At 39.4% G+C, this 19754-nt stretch overlaps 1 protein-coding gene across 1 annotated transcript in view; it reads left to right on the top strand.

Annotated features, from left to right (window-relative positions):
• Positions 1-19754, top strand: part of TGFBR3 (transforming growth factor beta receptor 3) — a 106793-nt gene that overhangs the window by 53263 nt on the left and 33776 nt on the right. The window contains exons 4-5 of the mRNA XM_057374106.1: positions 5375-5512; positions 16559-16742. Of these exons, the coding sequence (XP_057230089.1) occupies positions 5375-5512; positions 16559-16742 (322 nt within the window). The remainder of the gene's footprint in view (positions 1-5374; positions 5513-16558; positions 16743-19754) is intronic.

Raw genomic sequence — 19754 nt, forward strand, 5'->3', positions numbered from 1 at the left:
GTAACTGTCTGTGGGTACACGTGCTTGCTTGTAAGGTCATTGCAGTTTTCCTGGAGTTAGTGGTTTGTTTGGTACTGTTAAGATCTTCTGTCTCATTGCTGGGGTGAGTTTTCAAAAACTGGTGCTTGTTCTGTGTGAACAAAGAGTCTGCATTGGAGAACCTTCCCAGAAGGGAAGCATTAGGATCTCGTGTGCTTTTAGAAACGTGCTTATACAATCATTTGGTTTTAAGAATGCAAATATGTAACCCTTCAAGCAAAGTTATCTTCGAGCAGTAACACCATGTGAACATATTTTGAATTTCTTGGAAAAATCAGCAAACTCTCTCTCAGAAACTGTTGGCTCCGGAAAGCAGGGCATTGTGATCTACTATAGCTGGCTGGGTATCAAATCTGTAACACAATATTCAGTGAGCATAGCAAAAGTATGAGGGGAAGGAGAAAACAGTATTCCATTTTGAATTCATGGTCCCTGTCTGAAGAATACACTTCTTTACTTTTGTCTTAAAAAGTATCCTTCTCAAAGTAATTGATAAATACTTCTGGGAAGTCGTGCAGTTCCAGATCCCACCACTTGAGGTAGACTAATGGATTCATCTTGGACTGAATTCTCTTATGGCTGGTGTACCAGCGTTATATTTTTTCAAGTGAATTTAAGTAGAAATTACAAGTCTCCTATATTGGTTAATATCAATAGGAAAAAGTGAACTGTAAAACTAACTTTCTTCATACTAATCTCTTTGACTTGCAATGCCAGAATAAATTATGTCCCGTAAGTATTGTATTAACAAGGAGTGAGAACACTTAGAGTAGGGATAGGTATAAATTTTCAGATTTCAGCTCTAAATTTTGCCTGCTTTGTATGAGTTAATCTTTGCAGCAGGGTAATGAGTTAAGGTAAATCCATCTTCACTGCATCACTTGTGAGTCAGAAAATGTGCTTAYGTGATCTGAGAGTTAAATTTCTTTTTTTTCTTCCTTTTTAGAGAACAGCTGTCCAAGACTAGGCAGTGTAGTTCAATGCAGCGCAGCATATTTTGTCCTGGCTTATTAGCACAGATTTGTAATGGCTGTTTTGGTAAATGTGCTATGAATTTATCTAAAGGTCTTCATGGCGGAATAGTTAATTCAACCTTACAAATCCTTGGCACTTAACTTTCATCTTTTTAGAACAAAACACAGAGCCTGTGATTTGATGCCTTGAAGTCAGCAAAACAAAATGGTACTTTTAACAGCAGCGTTTACTTTGATCAGTTTTCAGCATTTGTGTCCTTGCCTTTCACATAGTACAAATTGCTTTACCAGAGTGCCGGGGCAGGAGCCCGTGGACTGTTTTTGTAGTTGGTTTCTGTGGTGATACTCAGCCTTCCATGAAACTGTGATCTCTGGGGACAGAGGGCTCTGCAGCCGCCTTAACCTTGCTGCTGCTGGAGACCTTAAAGGAACTGTGTGCAGAATGTGCAGCCAGCGGTGCCCAGCATGAGACCCTACAGAGCTGATCCTGAGCAATGCCAGAGAAGCTCTGATGGACATTGTGCCATGAAGGGAAAATGCATTCTAGCAAATAGGACACGAATTCTCTGGGGTTCATGTCCCAGTCACACTTCAATGCTTTTTAAAGAGGAATGAGTAGGTTTTGTTTTAAGGTTTTCAGAATTGCTTTAGTCTGTAATTTTCACCTATGACCAAACTGYTGTATTCCTCACAAGTTAGTCATGTATTATTTGGAGGAGTGTGTGCCAAAGGGGGCCAGACGTGAGTCTGGAAGGGGAGCTTCCTCTGACAAACCAGCTGCTGAAGCTGATCCTTGCTGAGAGGACATGGCTGACACACGTGTCCAGAAGGTCTGGCCTAGCTTTTGATTGCACAATGAAAATGCTGGCTGAGCAACAGCTCAGTGATCAAATGAGCCCTTCATTGGGAGYGAGGAATGTGTTGGACCACATTGAATTATTTTCCTGTATTGTCATGCTGCTGTCTGCTTGGTTCATGTGCTGTCTCTTAAGATGTTTTTAAAATAACACAGGCAAAGCAATAACAGCTGCTTTTTAGATGGACTAGGTGATCTAAAAATGCCCAAGTCCATCTAATGATTCTGGTTTCATTTTCTCTTGGTATTGTTTGACCACACATTAACTATATTCTTTCTCAAGTTTAGGAGTAGGGATATGAATTGTTCTGCAATATGCATTTTGTTGCTTTGTCGTGAGCAAACGGAGGAGTACAGTAATGCAGAATTACCTATATTCAAAAAAATTCCACAAAAGCATTTAATTTAGTTATGAAAAAGGTTGATTTGATGTTGAAAGAGGATCTGTTTTCTCAAGGATCCACACTTTACAGGCAGAAATGTAGAAAAATTTCGGTATGTGGTATAACTTATCCTACAGTTTCAGCCAAAGACATGGATAGATACATCACCACTTCTGCATACAGCTCAAACTTGGTTGATTATTTCCATGCATGTATGYAAATAATAACACATGTGTATTATATATGTCTTTAATTTTCAAAGCCTACGGGAATARCAACTACATAGTGTGATAGTAGATSCAGTTGTGAAGCAYCTCTTATTTTCTCACTAAGGTACTATGATTGCTCTRTGCTCTCTCATGTGACTAAAACAACAGGAAGAAAGCTTCATGAAGTCTAAAACATCTGTCTTGTCTGATGGATGTTGGCTTTGAATAAATTTGAATCTKAGATCAGTTGAAACGGAGATACTTCTCCATTTCCTTATTATCCAAAGGACTTGGCCTAGCTGTTTCTGAGATAAAGTTTTCAGAGTGTGTTAAATGTATCATATCATTCCTGCTTTTAATAAATAGCAGAGGTTTCAAATGGCAAGAATTTTTTTTAAGTTTCTAATAAGAGCTATATCTTTTACATTCTAACCAAAACACAGCCAGGGTGCAAGCCCAAGCTGAGTGCTCCTGTTGGCCAGTGCAAGAGGATTGTTACTGGCTYTCTCTTGGTTATTTAAACATATAAACTATGTAAGTAATTTCATCAATATCTAGGATCAAAGGAAACAAGTTATCATTGGGCATGGAAGTGCACTGAATGCCATTTGAAGCTGAATAAAATTCAAAATAAAATTTGAACTCATTTGCAAGATCAGAACTKCAAAAGATATAACTGGGCTACTTTACTAAACTGAGATTGCAGTATTTTTATTGTTTTATAAGAAAACATAAGCCCGGAGCAAAGTAATTATATTTAATAGTTTAAACAGCTTATTAGTTATTAGCAGTGATTACAGCTAAAAACCCACAAGAACTGATGAAAGCTTTTTAATTGCTGTGAATTGCTAAACAGTGGTCCTAAACRCCTTTTCCTTTTTACTTTCACCTATTTCTAGATGGAATGACAAAGCAGGAGTCTTGTAAAATGAATAATTTCTCTCCTATTTTCAGGTAACAGAACTACTTTGGCTCTATAGCTGATACAGTAAAGCCATTTCTGTTTGGCATTTCAGGTTTCTGTCCTCTCACTAGCACCCTGCAGTTTCCTAAAACGAGGTATTTGATTCTTTAGAGGCAGAAAATGGATAGAAATGTGGTTCTTGGTAGTCTGTGGTACTTAGTGTTTTCTTTATGAAATGTGTCTTCTGCCGGAGAGGCCGGGTGGTGCCAGAGGTGGCTGCAGAGGGCAGAAGGTGGCCCTGGCTGGCCTTCCTGCAGGCAGGGCTGCCACTGCCCAGCTGCTGCCCAGGAGGGGAGCTCGTTCTTTAAAGCAGCTTGGTTTTACTTCAAATACCGATTTACTCGATTTTCCAACAGGTTTTAATCAAGCTTAACCAAGAGGAGGACAGGGATGTCCTTGGTGCTCCCAGAGGTGTGCGTGTGGTATTTGATGTCTGTCACTGTGCGGGCTGGACATATGTTCAGTCAATAGCATTTCAGAATCTGGTGCATTCTGCACAGCCGGCTATTTGCTAGTTTTTTTGTAAGTTCTTAAGTAGTGGAAAAAGGCCTTTTTTCTGTCCTCCAGGTGTCTCAGACCCAAGACCAGGGCTTGGCTTTCACTTTATAGTGATGGTGAACTTTCCAAGGGGAAGTAAAGAAAATTAAAAAACCAAACAAACAAAAACCCAAACCAACAGAAAAACCCACCCCACCCTAACTTTTTTTTTTAAAGGTTTTCAGCAGTAATAGGTACCCAGTTCTCAATTTGATCTGTATCTTTCATCTACTTAGCTTACTGGATGAATCTTCATTTACTTTAAACTAATGGTTGTTTGCTACTGTAAAAGAATCATGTAGTGAGCTATACATAGTSGCTCTTCTCTGTCTCAAATTTCGAGTTCTCTAGCAGGATACAGAGTTAATTCTGAATTATCTGTGTGCTCCTTTCTGTTTGCCACCATTCARACTGGTGGTTGTGTTCCTGTTTGCTTCCTCTATGTTTTTTTAGGAAGAGCTGTGATTGTCTGCCAGGGAACCTGCTTGTCACTGGTATTGTGTGACATCAGTTTCCCTGTTCARTTGGTGGTAGATCATGTCTCCATTGCACACTAAAGGTTTCTTCCTGTAACATGGGATGAAGTATCAAGCTAAATATTAGGTGCCACAAAACCACTGTAATATCAATTGCAAGTTGTTATGTGCTAAAAATGGACAGGCTGTTCTATCCTGTGTTTGGTTATGGTTTTGTCTAACACTGAACCCTTTTCTAGAAGAGCAGAACTGGGATGTGAGGAGCTGGGCAGGAGGGGCTTCCAGCAGCCACAGACTGGTTGCTTCAAAACCACCTGTAACAAATTGCCTCACTTCCATGATGTCCACTTTCCTGGGGTCACTTACCCTACGTATCTTTTTAGTCTCTGAACACAAGCATTTATTTTCCCTAGTGTATGTTAAAATTTCTTTTGGAATTCCTTCCATAAAGTAGTGTAGTACTCGCTCTTGTTTCTGGATTTGTTCCTCCTGTTTTTTGTTTGTTTAGTTTTATTTGTTTTGCAGGCTAGATTTATGCCCTTAATAGAATCAGCAGATGAGGTTTTATACTCYAAGCCAGCTTTGTAGGCTACCATCTAGAAACCAGAATTCGGAGTTTGCTTTGCAATTCTTTTTATCTCCTTGTTCTCCAACTCTCAGCTTAGTGGTTTGACCTTTTGCATAAGCTATTTTTCATCAGCATTTGCCAAGGTTTTCTTTTTAGCAGTGCTTTACAAGCAAAGAGCACAAACGTTAACCATTTCATATTTTATATTCTCTGTACTCCGTTGATTGCTTTTTTGTGGAAGTAGATTAGTCTATAATCTCGAGTCAAGAGGTCTGAATGCTRAAAGTCATAATATATATCAAAATTACCTTTGATTCATTGTTTCAAATTCCAGGAAGTATTMACATATTTCTGTGTTTTTTCTGTAGGTCACGTTACATTTGAATCCAATTTCATCAGTGCATATTCACCAGAAGCCTTTGGTGTTTCTTCTCAACTCTCCTTTGCCTTTGGTCTGGAAGCTAAAAACAGAAAGACTGGCACCTGGAATCCAAAGAGTTTTCTTTGTAAGTGTACATAGTCCTCTGGCCTGCTCTGTATCATCGCTGCTTGTCACATAAGGCATGGAGTTAATGGCATTCATTTGGAAATTTTTYAAACTTAGATTAAAAAAACAAGTTAACAGGGGGTCAAGTTTCATTGTAGGGCTCTGGGGAACAGTTAGGTGGTAGGGCAAAGCAGTTTGGAAAAAGTAGCCAATTACTTGTTATGTGAATTTAAGGAAAAGAAAGCAAACCTGCTTTTTCAGAATCTACACATCATATAGTTACTAATATTAACAGCCATTTGAGTTCAAAAAGCTGTGAGGTTGTAACAGATTCCCAGTCCTGACTGGAAGTCTAATAGTACCATAAAACAAAAAGCCTCAAGGCAATTGGGAATTTTAAGAGTGGATGCTAGTTGTGTGGTCTGTGACCAAAACAAAAATTTSTATGTATTGAGCTTAATATGTCCAGTTACGGTTTATGTCTCTGGTGAAGCTTGGGTCTATTGAAATGACCCAGCTAAGCCCAGAATGAAGTCATTTTTGTTTCTCAGAAAGACTGGAGCTCTGCTTATAATGTGAGATCCAAATATTACCTAGTATTTGTAAATCATGTCCTTACAGTTTGCCAGGACATTCAAGTTTGCTATTTGTAGTGAAACAGACAAGTTGTTTGGATTAAATTTTTAATGCGTGACATCATGTCTAATCATGAGTTGTCTTTATGAAAGTTGCAGCTTTCACTATATTCAACTCTAATTGCAAAACTACACTTGATTATTTTTAGCTGTATCCTTATAGGGCTTAATTTTGCTCCTCCAGCACAGCTGACAGTGTCAGGCAAGACTGTTTCTGCTACACCCAGTGTGAGCTTAATTGTGTCACCCCATCAGCAGGATGGGAAGGTGGACTGTGGTGCAACATTAGAACACTGAGAAGGGACGCTGCTCCCTCAGTTGACCTGCTATGGTGGTGGCACTGTTAAGTGCACCAAGAATTCTATCACTTGCTTGACACTGCAAGCTTTCTGGAACTGTTTTTCTTTTTCCTCTCATCAAGGTATAAGAGTAGGAGTACCCTTGATATTTTGAACTTTGAAGGACTCTGTCCTGTTTTCACTACAGTGTATTACTGATTGGTGCAGAGAACATGAGCTTGTTTTCATTCTAAAGTATTCACAATTTAATGTTTTTCATTGATGTTTTGGAGACTTGTGACTGTTATCTTCTTGTTGACCATTCCTGTTATGTCCTTCATGCAGCCAGTTCTGGTCTGCTTAGAAAATGGCTGAGGAACAACATGCAGAGCAACAGTGCAACAAGTCCTCGTTCCTCTTGTGGACTAAAGAAGTAGGATCTTTTATAGGATAATAAAACCTTGGACTATTTTCAGTTTAGTTTTGATCTTCTCCTACAATGCATCGTCACYCCCATTTCTTATCAACTGGATTTTGTTCAGCTAGTTTGTGTTCTTCCTCTGCACCCAGGATTTTCCCTCTCCTCTTGCCTTGCTCTGGGAGTGGAGAGGTGGTCTGCTGAGACCCATCCCTCCTCTCAAAACTCTATCTGTTAATCTCTGCTGGTCATGCTAAGGGCTGAACATGGTGCCTTGTGCAATCCTGCCAGCCTGTGGTGCTGGGACAATGGTGCTGCCATGAGCTCAGCAGATACAGGAGCTTGCCTTTTTGTTGCAAGGGAGTAAGCTGGCTCTCAATGTTAACCCATCCCAAATCCATCTGAATAGCTCTCCATAACAATATTGGATCTCCTTAAGTGCCAAATGAATTGATGTATTTTTCCTTCCACCATGTTAAGGTTTCTATTTTTCTTCCCTACAAAGAGCTTGAAGAATGAGATTGCAGAATGTCAGGGTACTGATCCACCATTACCTCTCCCAGTTTAGTCCCTGTGGTTCCTCTCACTCTGAAAGTTCACTTTGTGTTCTCTCCCTAAGACAATATTTTTGCTGTAAACATAAGCTAACTGCAGTCTCTTACAGGACATATTTCATAACCCAGTTTCTCAGTAGCTAAGGGATCTTGGGATGATAAGCCATGAGGCTGTGGCCTGAACAACTCTTAAGTGTGGTCATCATCTGTTCTTTTCCACAATTCTGTTCTGCTCACAAGGACAAATACAYTATTTTCACAAAACCTTTCTGAAAAAAAAGAGCACAGAATCATGTATCAGGAAAACATGAAAACTGTGGAGTCCTAGCAGCACCTGGGGCAGGKGCAATATACCAAATAGAGGTCAAGCAGCTCCAGTTCTGCATGGGAGCTGTTTGCCTGTGTTGAGCTGTGCTAGTTTGCAACCCCTGTGGTGGTCTCKGTCCTAAAAAAGGTTGTCCCTTTTCAGAATCAAGGGCTCTTGTTTTGGGTAAGGCAAGGGGACATACTGCTTCCACCCTAGCACCAGTGAGGTTCCCTGTCTCTGAGCCAGAGCCTTCAGTGAGTTCCAGACAGGTGACCCTAGGACTGTAAAAAGCAGCTCCAAGGCCTGCAATGTGCTTCCTTGGCCCTTGTTTACAAATACTTAGCTCTGTGGCTCTGACTTGTTCAGTCTCCTTGAATGTATAGCCAAAACAGAAAATTGGGKACTTTGAATCATAGAAGATTTCAAATTTAAAAAAAAAAAAACCTTTTCTAATGCCTGTGAATTCTATGCTCAAAATGGAAATCTGTGGCATGCATACCATAGGAGTGTCATAACTATTGTGTCTGTCTCTATGGAAGCCTCAGGCAAGATATTCATTGACTTCCCAGCTTTTCCTTCAGGCCTTTCAAACAATGCAGTCATTCACAATTTTATTMATGTACTGTATGTAAAGTATGAACTGCAATGAATTTCACTGATTGAGTCCTAGTTAGAAGAGTAAGTAAAGAAGTTTAAATGACAACTTCTGGGACTTGCTGCTGATAAAGACCACACTGCTAGAGCCAGGTCAAAGTTTGTAGTGAAAGTGTTATATAACCAWTAGTCAAGTCCTAGTTCTTTATTTCTTTTTAATATTAGCATTTTTTCTTTCCTCATGAATTATCTTAATGAAGTACTCAAGCTATTRCAGGTAGATGTGTTTTGAGTAACTAAATAACTAAATATTACAAATTAATTGTATTGTATGTTCCAAAGTTATTTCTAATAGAGGTAATTCCAGGATATGAGCAGATGATGAATTTGAGTAGAGGTGCTATACATAACATTGTAGAGGTAGAGAAACCACAGCACATGGAGCTTAAATGGTGGCTGTRCTGGAGCAGAGGGTAGAGTTAGGGATTTGTATTCTCAGTGTTCTCATTAGCAAAATGGTCTGTTTCCTTCACTCTGTGAATTCATTGTTTGAGATTCCATTAAAGCTAAGCTGCCTCAGGGAAGGATGAAAAAGTTTAAAGCACATATCCAAAAGACTGGGAAAATACAATACTACTGAGTTGGGCTGGAGTTTAACTTCTTATCACATAGCTCAAGCTTGGATTTTTGCCGTCGGCCTGGTCCTCTATCAGTTTAAAATGAATGTGGGAGAAAATCCAGGCTTTGGGTTCATGGTTGTAATATAGGGGAAAGCACAAATTGCTTTCTTGGTGACCATGTTTTCAGTATAAAAATGTAGGTTTGGTATATACTTGTGCTTCTGCACTTATTTTTATCGTGTAATGCAGATAGTTTCAATCACTGGCTTGTCATGTGCTTTATCTTCAYGGAAACAGCTCATGGTTTCATTTTCACTGAATGTCTACCCGTGGCTGTTCCTCTCAGTGGAATAAATTATCGTCAAAATGAAGGAGCATGTCCCAAACAAACCAAAGTTTGTGTTGGGTTAGCATCAGAATTTTTTAAATGTCATGTTTTGAAGAGTTTTTTTCCAAAGTGGCACTGAATGGATGCACAGTGCTTCTTACAGAGTGACACTGCTTTGGGGGMAATCATAACAGGGCATGGCTTCTAAGGGGAGTTCTTCACTGCTCTGTTGCCTGTGTTGTCATTTTGCTTCTTGCGGTGCTTTCCCCATCTATAAATCAGAAAGAACACTAGYGAGTAGTCTTAAGAGAAAATTTGGGCATCTTGGTAAAAACCTGACAAAAATTTTCTGTGTGTACAAGAAAGAGAAAGGCATACGTGTCTAGGTGTCTATTAGTGTGGTGTTAACAAYACACTGAGCATGGACAGGGTTATTTTAAGACTCTGCATGAGTTGTTGTATATTGATGGGTGATGCTGCAAACTTATTGCAATTTTAGTAAACTAAGTATTGATTTTATTTTCATCATGTTWAAAATAAATGTATTACAGTGTCATGGCATTTCAATCCAAAAATACCTGAAATGGGTTAGTGCATGAACTGCCTAAGTAATTGTAAATCATCACTTTAATTACTGGTGCATGTACAAATATACAATCAGACTAATGTGACTACATGTCACAGAAGTACAACGATTTGGGAATTGGGCATTTTCTGTTCAAATGTTCATGGGCTCATCATTCTGAAGAGTACTACATGGGTGGGAAGCTCTGCTCAGTTCAGCAAGGGGAATGCTTGGCATCTGTGCTACATTTTATTTTTTTTTCCTCAGCAGGGAATAAATGCCAAAATTGTATTAGAGGAGTGGGAGAGGAAGTTGAAGGACATCTTCACTGGTGGTTAGACTGGTTAGATTACGACAGATTAGTTTTATGCAAGCTAGACAACTACTAGTTTCTACTACAGTAGAAACTGCTTTTTCCTGTGATCTTGTTGCAGGTCAGTATTTCAGAAAAGCATTACCAGACCTCTTCCACCTCCCCACTTTGAAGTTTTCATACAGCAAAATAGTTTCCTTCCTTCCCATCAAGTCGTCATTTCTCTCCTTCCTAAAMCTAGTTTATTGAGAACATGTCTTGGCAGAAAACCAGAAGTTTTATGAAACTGCACAGAAAGAGAGTTTTATAGGTGCTACTCAGCAAGTAATTTTTCTTTATATTTGGTAACTTTTTCAATTGCTTTTATAGCCTAGGAATGGCTTTACTCAGCAAGTGAAAGTAGTGAGAATTAAATTAATGAAAGAAAGTTCCCAATCCTTTGTGATTTCCTGTTAGAARTCACTTTTAGAATTGATCCAAAGCCTCCTTAAATATCTACATATGTTATTTTATATAATATATGATTTAAGAAGTAATGCTTCAGCTCTTTCTCTGAGTTAGTTACTAGGCAATTGAATGAGAAGAGTTATGGATAAGAAAGCACTTGTGCAAACAAATAACCTTACTTGCAAGAACTGGGAATAAACGTGTGTGTTAGTGAAATGGAAGAGGCAAGGTTAGTAGTGATAAATACAAAAACAGATCACCTTCTCTAAGCTTGAGATTTGAAAATATATAATAAAATCTGTAAAGAAGACTAAGTGATAGAATGAAGAGTTTAATTATTAATAATTTCTGTATTTSTAACAAGAAAAAAAGCCATGTTCTTATTACTTCATCCAATTGCTGGTTTATTCCGCTCACTTCACGAAAATATGGTTCACATATTTTGGGTCACTGCCACCAAACCACAGGCTGTTCTATGGTTTGCACTAGGTTTGGATGACTGACAAAACTCACTGAAAAACAAGTGCTATTTGTTTTCCTGTGCCTAGTATTTAACGGGAAATCAGGAGGCTAAATTTCCAATCACTGGTTAAACAGACCCAGATGTGAACAGAGTTCTTTGCTAGGAGAAGAGTGAGGAAGGATAGGAAATGCATGAGTAGTGATAAATTTGGTATAAATAGTGACCTTTCACTATTCAAAGTAAAAGCAGTAGATTTTCAGTGTTGTGTAACAGTGTGAAGAGGAATTTAAAAGGACGTTTACATTTCTGTAGAATCCTGAGTTTGTTTTTTCTTATAAATCTTCATCGTTCTTGTACTCAGGAGCTGGAAATAATCCTGTAGTTGCCCTTTTCCACTTGGAAGAGTTCATATTCTCTCTTCCCTTCCCCACACCGTTTCCTTGCCTTTCGAAAATATGTGTAAATTACCATTATGTGCCTAATTAAAAGCAATGTTTAGTAAACAGTAACTCTTATTACGCTTTTCACAACAGTAGATTTTCCTGTAGACTTTGTCTCCAGGCATGATTCAACCTTGGCTAAATACTGCTTTTCTAAAGTCTGTATAAATGGGTTGCTCCCAGAAATATTAGGGGGACCTCAGGCTACCTCACGTGGTGGTGATTTTTATATTCTTGGCAAAAGAGGGGAAGGATTTTGTCAGCAATAGGAATGGCAGAAAATGACAGGGTARTAAATAATTGCCTGAAAATGATGCATGTGAAAGGATAACAACAGCCCTAGTAAGGCATCTTTAAATATCTAGGGGGTTTAAGAGGTTTTTTTTTTTACATTCARTGCTTGCTTCAGGAAGACATTGCAGAAGAGAAGTGATATTTCTGGCTGAGGAAGCAAGATATAGTACATGAAATGAATATGCAGGGGATGGTAAAAAAATTCTGCATGCATGATGTCCCAAAATAGGGAAATTGTATGATGTATAGGTATCCTACTTTCACTGAGCTTTGGTTCAGGCAGAAATATTTCAAAAATACCAGTTTGCCAGTAAATTTCACAGGAAACAAGGCACGTCCTTGTGCCTTAGTTTCCTCTTTCATGGAACTTCAAAGGCCTGCCATTTTTTGGGAGCCTGGTTTGCTAAAAGTGTCATGGAGTTCACACTAGATCCCATGTGATTTAAGACATCTTACAAAACTCAAGCTTTATTGCTTGGTGTTTGTTTCAGGTTTGAGAGTGGTCTGTCTTTGTGGATCATTGCTCCAAACAGAACTTGTGTTAKGAGTGTGGATAGGCTGGATCTGGAKGATGCTGCCTCTTGTATCTCTGCTGATCTTTCTCATTGCTGCCTCTGACTCCAGCTCAGAGCATTCTAAGTATTCCTTCTTCTCCGGGTCTCTCTAGGAGCCCAGACCCATCACTTTCAGAACCAAGACAGCTGCTAGTCAGGAAGACCTGGACCTTAAGTTAATCCAGGCTGCAAGGGCAAGGAAACAAGAATATTGTGACATTTAGTGGTGGAGGTGTATTCCCAAACCAATCTTGCAGGAGGCTGAGAGAGCTGGAACAGGCATCTGTGGTTGTCTTTTCTCTTCTGTATGGTCATGGCTCCTTCCTTTCTTYGCTTGCTTCAGTAAACAGGGGGCTTAGGCAGTGGAAGTTTACAGAAGCAGGCAGTGGATTTTGGCAGACTGCTGGTGTTAGTGACGTGGAGATAATAAATCACAACAGGTTGTGTTACTGAGTCACTGATTCCAGTGGAAACTATAGCTGTGGTTGCATAGATACGCTTTAATTCTCCACTTCTTCCACTACATTGAATCTAACTTGAAACAGAATCCCTGGAAAAGCTTCTGTTACTTTATTTTGCTCATATCAAACAAGTGCTACATTGAGTCTATTAAGATATTGTTAAATTAATGTGAGTGGACAATTATCTATGTGCAATTAATAAACTCCTGCTGAGCCCTAAACTTTGCTAACAGATTTTCCCTTTACATGGGTTTTGTTTGTTTATCATTCTAGTAAATGTTCCTTAGGGGTTTTGAAAGTTGCACTTGATTTGACACAGTTTGAGCTTTGATAGAAAATCCCAGGATCTTCTTTTTCTATATACATAAAGATGTGCAAGAGTCTGCTCTCTGATCTTGTAAGGTTCTGCTTTCATCCTGAGAAAACATTGAGCAGCCTTGATTATATAAGGATCTTTGGTAGCTGCCAAACTGAGCATCTCCTAGAAAGTTGCATTAAAATCCAAAATGTAATTAAAATAATGTTTCTCTTATGTGTGTGTTTTCAAAAATGTGCGAACTGGAAGTGGAATTTTGTAATGACTCTATGTGGTCTTGAGAACACTAAACTGAAAATGAAAAATTGTATTACTGCCTGAAAAYATCACACCTCTGTGGCTGGTAAGGACTATACAAAGGTTGATAGATGATTCACAAATGTTGCATGTAATTTCAAAAGCAGCATGTTTCTTACCCATTTGTTGAAGAGGATTGTTCTCTTGAAGATTATAGTATGTTCTATATGGATTTTTGAACAACAAAAGATAAATTTTTGAGTTTTGGAATGACTGRTATTTCTCCATCCATGGCTTTATTTTTCCTCTGTAAGAGGACAAAAGCACATCAAAGTACAATATCAAAAAACACCAGCTGACTCTGATCCACATGTGGGCTGCTCTGATAGTTATTTCAAGTTTTTTGATTTTATTCTGAGCAGATACACTCCTCTCCTACGTGTTTCACCACAGGTCCAATACTGTACAGCTCAGATAAAAATATGAAGGATGCTGCTTTTCCCCCTCCCACTGTATTTGCCTCAGTYGTGGCTTTAGGGGTGGGTTAGTTGTCACTTGTGCTGGCAGCCCTTGATGGGTAGTGGTGTAGCTGTTGTTTGAGGGGAGGGATTGGTTCATGCTGTGTGGCTGTGAACACTTACCTTGGTGTTCTGAGCCATCTCCCACAGGTGCCTAACTCTCCCTCTCCAGGCTCAGTTATGGACTTGCTTCCTACTTGGGAGTTCTGCATTATAACTATGTTAAATACTGAAAATGTTATAAAGCAAGCAAAGTAAATAACCCCCTGGATCAGATTCAAAAGGGAAAAAWGGGCAATAAATATTTAAAAGGAGAGAAGGAAATGGGCAAAATAAGAAACAGAATATGCTATTTTGTGTGTGCAGTRCTCACGCTTGCCACTGTATATACTTGAGGTGCCTCAGGTTTAGTTCTGAGAGTTGTTACCTCTGGGKAATAGCAACTTATGACATTTGGCACTTCTGCCAGGTAGCTGATGTCCTGAGCTTCCAYAGCAGTCTTGCAGGGGTAGTTTTCTTCAGACTGGAAACTTTTCTTAAGGGGTGTATGAAGGCTATTTTTGTTTTGTCCTCCCAGCATGAGGGGTGTATGTTTTCTTGCTTTGTTATGGTGCAAAGAAAACTTCGGGCCCTATTTTCCCCAATGGCCAGCAGGGTAGTAGTGTGTGTAACTAAASTATGTTCCTAAACACGTTTTGTTCTTTGATGGAATACTCAGGTTTTGGTAGCAAATTATCAATTTGGTAGCAAATTTTCAATATGCTGTGCTTGATCCTCATTTCCTCTGACTGAGGAGCAGCCCTTTGAACTGTGGTCCTTCCTGTGGTTAGTGGCTATGGCTAGCAGCTTTTGGTCTTGCAAATGGATTTTCCATGTCCTCAGAAATGTGACAGGACATGTAGGTGTACTCAGCAACAGAGGATGTTTCCGATGCAGTCCCTTTTCACGTCCTCACAACAACTGGAAGAAATAGAGCTGGGGCACTTTTTCCACTCTGCAAACCTCAGAAAGTAACCACTGAGGGAGATGAAGGAAGGAGATAAAAGTGTCTGTGGCAGCAGTCTCTGAATCACTCAATGCGTAATTAGTGCTCAGATAAAAATTGGTCTAATCCCAAATATTATTTGACTTTAATGCTTTAGGTTATCCTAGGCATGTTAGAGCTGCTTTCAGTGTGTTCTGAAGAGTAAGTAGTTAATGTTTGAGGCAGGTGTTGAAACAGTGATGGTTGCCTTTTTTGGAAGGGTCTGTTGAATTCTTTCCAGAACAAATAACGTTCTTGGCTCACTTAACCTYGCCTTAGGTCCGTGTAGTAAAAATCCCAACATTGGCAAGCACAGCAGAACTGTGCAGTCCTTTCTAAAACCTGGATAGTGGAACCAGCATTTCAGAATAAACTTTAGKATATGATTAAAAGTAACTGTGATAAGTTTCATGTTTATTTAAACATGTTTACTGGATGATCACTTAGTGAGGATGCTTGRGCCAGACTTTTTAGTTGCTCTGCTTTCTGTCTGTTGGTTCCTCCCTTGTAGCACTTGGTGACTTTGATAAGATCTGTCCCTCGGGAAGACATTTGTCATGCTGTAGGATGATGTAAAAGGTTTTCAGATTTTAATTAGTAATAAATTAAAAACCAAGTGAGGAAGACAGCTGTTGCGTTAGCGTACATTTAACTATCTCAAATGAAAAATACAGCAAAAATGTATTATTGCAAGGCAATGCATTTCTTTGGTTGTTATTTAGACRGAGTATTTTCTTTCATGCTGTCATCAAATGTCTTAAAAGACATTTTAAAAAAAATACTGGAAACAATGTGTAAATGAAAACCAACTACTGTACTTACTGGCTAAACTGTTTGTCTCTGAGGGTGTAATGCCAACATCTATTCAATATTCCTGCAAAATGATCACTGGTTAAGTCCTTAAATCCTGCAATTTTCATGCATGGGAGATTTTTCTAGTTAGGCCAAAGCTCTGTGAAAATGTCCAGCATGTCTGTGATATAAAAACCTGCATTTCTAAGAGGTGCTCAGTGTTCAATCTGGSACAGAGACTGTGCTGTGTCAGTGTCACCCTCTGACACTGCACACTTTGAATTTACACAGAATTTGATGTGTTAGGAGCATTGGAGAGATGCTCCATGAAATCAGCCTGTGGTGAAAGTACGAAGTGAATGCTGTTTGCTAAAGACATTATGGTCTTTAACCAGAAATAACTGATTCCTCTTCTTTCCTGGTATCRAATTTACTCTAACGGCAGACTTTGCTTCCTTATTTGACAAGTATGAGAGTATTGAGAGAATGTCGTGTAGTCTGTGTTACACTGAATAATAAAGACTTTTTTCATTCAAAGGAAGCATTTTATGGTAGTCATTTGAAAACAAATAAGAAAGATTATTCAAAATTGAAACAGATGTTATTTTAAACTTCGAAAATTGTTCTGGCAAAAGGATTCGTAAGCTCTTCTTTGTGACAGGTCTGGTCAAATTGAACTCTGAATTACCTGTGCCTTCTCTGAGAGGAGAATATGGACTTCACTTTTTAAAAATGTCTCTGAAAATTATGCAGATGTTAAAGCATGTGACATTTAGGCATTGCTGGAAATAAGCCATAATCACCCTTGGTGACTGCACTTGGGTATGACAGATTGCATTGTTTAAACATGGTATGTGTCTGCGTGGATAAATGTACCAAATTAAAAATATGGTTTTTTTCCCATCAGGTGTCTTTGGGTTCCGTTGTTCAGTTTGAGAAGGGAAACTTCTCCTTGTCAGCAGAAACGGAAGAGAAGTTTTTTCCTGAGAAAAATGAACATCTGCTACAGTGGGCCCAGAAGGAATATGGAGCAGTAACATCTTTCACTGAACTTAAAGTATCAAGAAACATCTATATTAAAGTAGGAGAAGGTAAAYSAAAACAAAACCAACAGAATTCAYAGACACTTTTAGATACTGAAAATAAGTSTTGCTTATATTTCACTTAATTTTCAAACATACCTCTCATTTTCCAGGAGATGTGATGTGAAAGGGGAAGGCAGAAAAATAAGAGCAAGCCTGAAGACCRGACCTAGGATTTAGGCAACTTTTARTGGATTCTTGTGCCWTAATTTAATGCTCATAAATGTGGATGCAATTGCTCAGAATCTTATGAGAGTTAAACTTTACCTTTTAAACAGAATCAGCTACTCATGGTGRTTGTTTGAATGCATTCATCTGAAGAACTGAAATGGAGAACTTGAAATAGGGGGAAGTTTCTAAGAAGACCTGAGTTACATTTTTTTTTTCCCCAGTATTTGCTTGTACAAGGATCCCGGCTTCTCTGTGCAAAGAATTATTGCTTTCCTCACTAAAATAAGTTGCCTCACTCTTACGTATTTTCATCCTGAGGTGAAAGATTTCCTGTCCCTATGAGCCAAATGCTGAATTCTTCAGGTGGCCTAGTGCAGGTAGGAGAGGATTCCAGCTCCTCAGGGACTTCACAGGCCCATTTTGGGGTTGGGTTCAGGCTGTAGCTCCATAGCTGAGCAGCACTGGAATGACATAACTGTATCATCCTCTGCARCAATATCTCCACAGAAACTCGTGCATAGCTCAACTAGTTGGTTGTAGAATAAAAAAGCAACAACCCAACCAAAAGCCTTCAGTGGAGAAAATATTCTTTCCTAACCCGATCTGTCTGATCATTTGGTTTTCTGACATATGAGGCTTGCCCCCAAAATCAGAACATGCCTATATTGGTTTTAYCCAAATCCTGCCAAATTTGTAGAGGTTTCCCCTGCGTGATTTTTTTTTTTTTTTGTTCTACTTGGCACCAGTCTTGGATTCTAATGCCAGAAAATCATTCAGAAATATATTTATTAGCTTATTAAAGTGCTCTTGGAACATGTACATGGGAGTGGAGGTCTTTGCATTGCAGAGACAAAGGTTTAAATAGATAACTCAAAAAAAACAGGTAAAATTTTGTTTGTTGATTTGCACATCTCCAATCAAACCAGAAGGCTAAAGAGGAGACTTYTGCATCACCTTTAGAATGTGCTAAAACACAATTTAATTAGCATGAAGTACACAAAATGGRACTTGGCAGGCAACCAAAATAGACAGTTTCTGAGAAGGCTCCTGCAAGCTAKCTCAGCTGTAACTGTGTTGGATTTTGATTTAAATTCTTGGCAGAAGAATGAATATATGTGTATGTGTGGGGGTTATGCRTGTGTTCAGGGGTGGGGAGGGGGTCAGTTCTTGAGCTGCAGCGCTCATGTGAGGAGTTCTGTGAAAACCACGTGGGATGTGGTCCTGGTTTGCTCCTCTGCAGAGTAAACAATAGAATCACTAGATTTCACAAACCACAGCATACAGTGATGTACGTTTTAGCCTTTTCATACAAAACTCAGGCTCCTCGAACGATTTAGTAAGGTGTCCTCAGCTGACAGTGTGAATCACTGCTAGTATTAGTCATGATCTRTGAGTAGTCATATGAAGTAGTTCCTTGCTATGTGACCAATACAGAATTTAAATGGTGTACCCTATGATTGTCTGTATTTCAGCTTCACTCAAGTTAGACAGATCTGAAACCGTAAGATGTAACATTTTAGAAGTGTAGAAGTTTCACAAAMAGAAAATACAAGCCAAAGGACAGAAAGATCTGAAGAAGGCTGATCTTTCRTAGAATAATGCTGCTTCTGATGCCATGGGTCTCTGAAGTCACTTTTGAAACTGCAAATGAAAGGCAGCTGAGAGCACTAGCAATCTGGATCAGGGCCAAGTGCATCTGAATCCTGTTAATTCTAAAGAGTGGTCAACCAAATACTGCAGGGATGGCAGTCACAGCAAGGACTTTAAGGGGCCAGAATGGGGGTGTGGAAGAAGGGGGCACAAGAAGTGAGTTTCTTGTTCTTGCCTTGATTTGTGTAGTGATAACAAGCGTCAAGATTCTAGAAAGCAGCACTGYTTGTGGTGAAAGTGGTCTGGGTACRTGATTTTCACCAGAAGTCAGTTTAATTCCTCATGGTTCAGTAAGACATGATTGAACAAGTCAGGAAGTCCTATCAGTTTGCTAAACGTTACCTAATGCATCTCATATCACCGGTGTAAATCCAGGGCAAATGTGCTAGCCTGGAGGAAGCCTAATTTCAACACATTTCTTAGCTAAATAAGAAAAAAAATTAGTCAGCCATAACATAATGAAACTGGAAAATGTACAGTTTATTTACAGATGGTAACACTGTGCTTCCAYCCTGGCAGAAGCTGAAGTGTCAGTCCTGACTCTGAATTCATAGCCAGTGCACACATTCTGCATGCCATGCTTGCTTGGTTTAATGCTTGTACATGGTCACATTGTGTCGGGTTTAGCTGTGTGTCCTGCTGTGGGATCAGAACTGCCTAGAGTTTGCATCCTCCCTCCAGAGACCCCTTCCCTGATCTCATTTCTACCCTGCCATGGAATGTCAGTCAGGGTTCTGATCTCTGTTGTGCTGAGGGCCAGCAAACTGTGAAATACAATGAATRAGCCCTACCATCAAGGAAAGGTCCAAACAGTTTGCTTATCCCCAGCTCAGACTTTGAAAGGCAAGCTCTGCTTAAATGGGATTTTTATTCCTGGATCCAACTGCTACTGCCCAGGGGCCTGTCTTGGAGAGTGACACTTGATTAACAGCTCTCATTTGCACAAAAACTCTTCAGGATGATGTTAAGCTTGGATATTCAACTTTTAGCCAAGAACCTGTGGATGACACCTAATTTGTGCAGAACAGAGCAGACAGTGTCTGTCCTCATCAGTTAAACTGAAGTGCTGCGCACGGAAACTGCAGCTCCTGGTGTGCAATCCTCCGTCTCCATCCAGGCAGGCTGGCTCTCCTGGAGGAGAAGGTGGCTGCTGGCCACTGCTCACAGCTCTGCTGCTTTCTGGCCAGAGAGGCCCCTTGG

This window comes from Malurus melanocephalus, unplaced genomic scaffold (assembly GCF_030028575.1).
Source record: "Malurus melanocephalus ecotype Western Australia unplaced genomic scaffold, MMel_1.1 scaffold_8, whole genome shotgun sequence".
NCBI lineage: Eukaryota > Metazoa > Chordata > Aves > Passeriformes > Maluridae > Malurus > Malurus melanocephalus.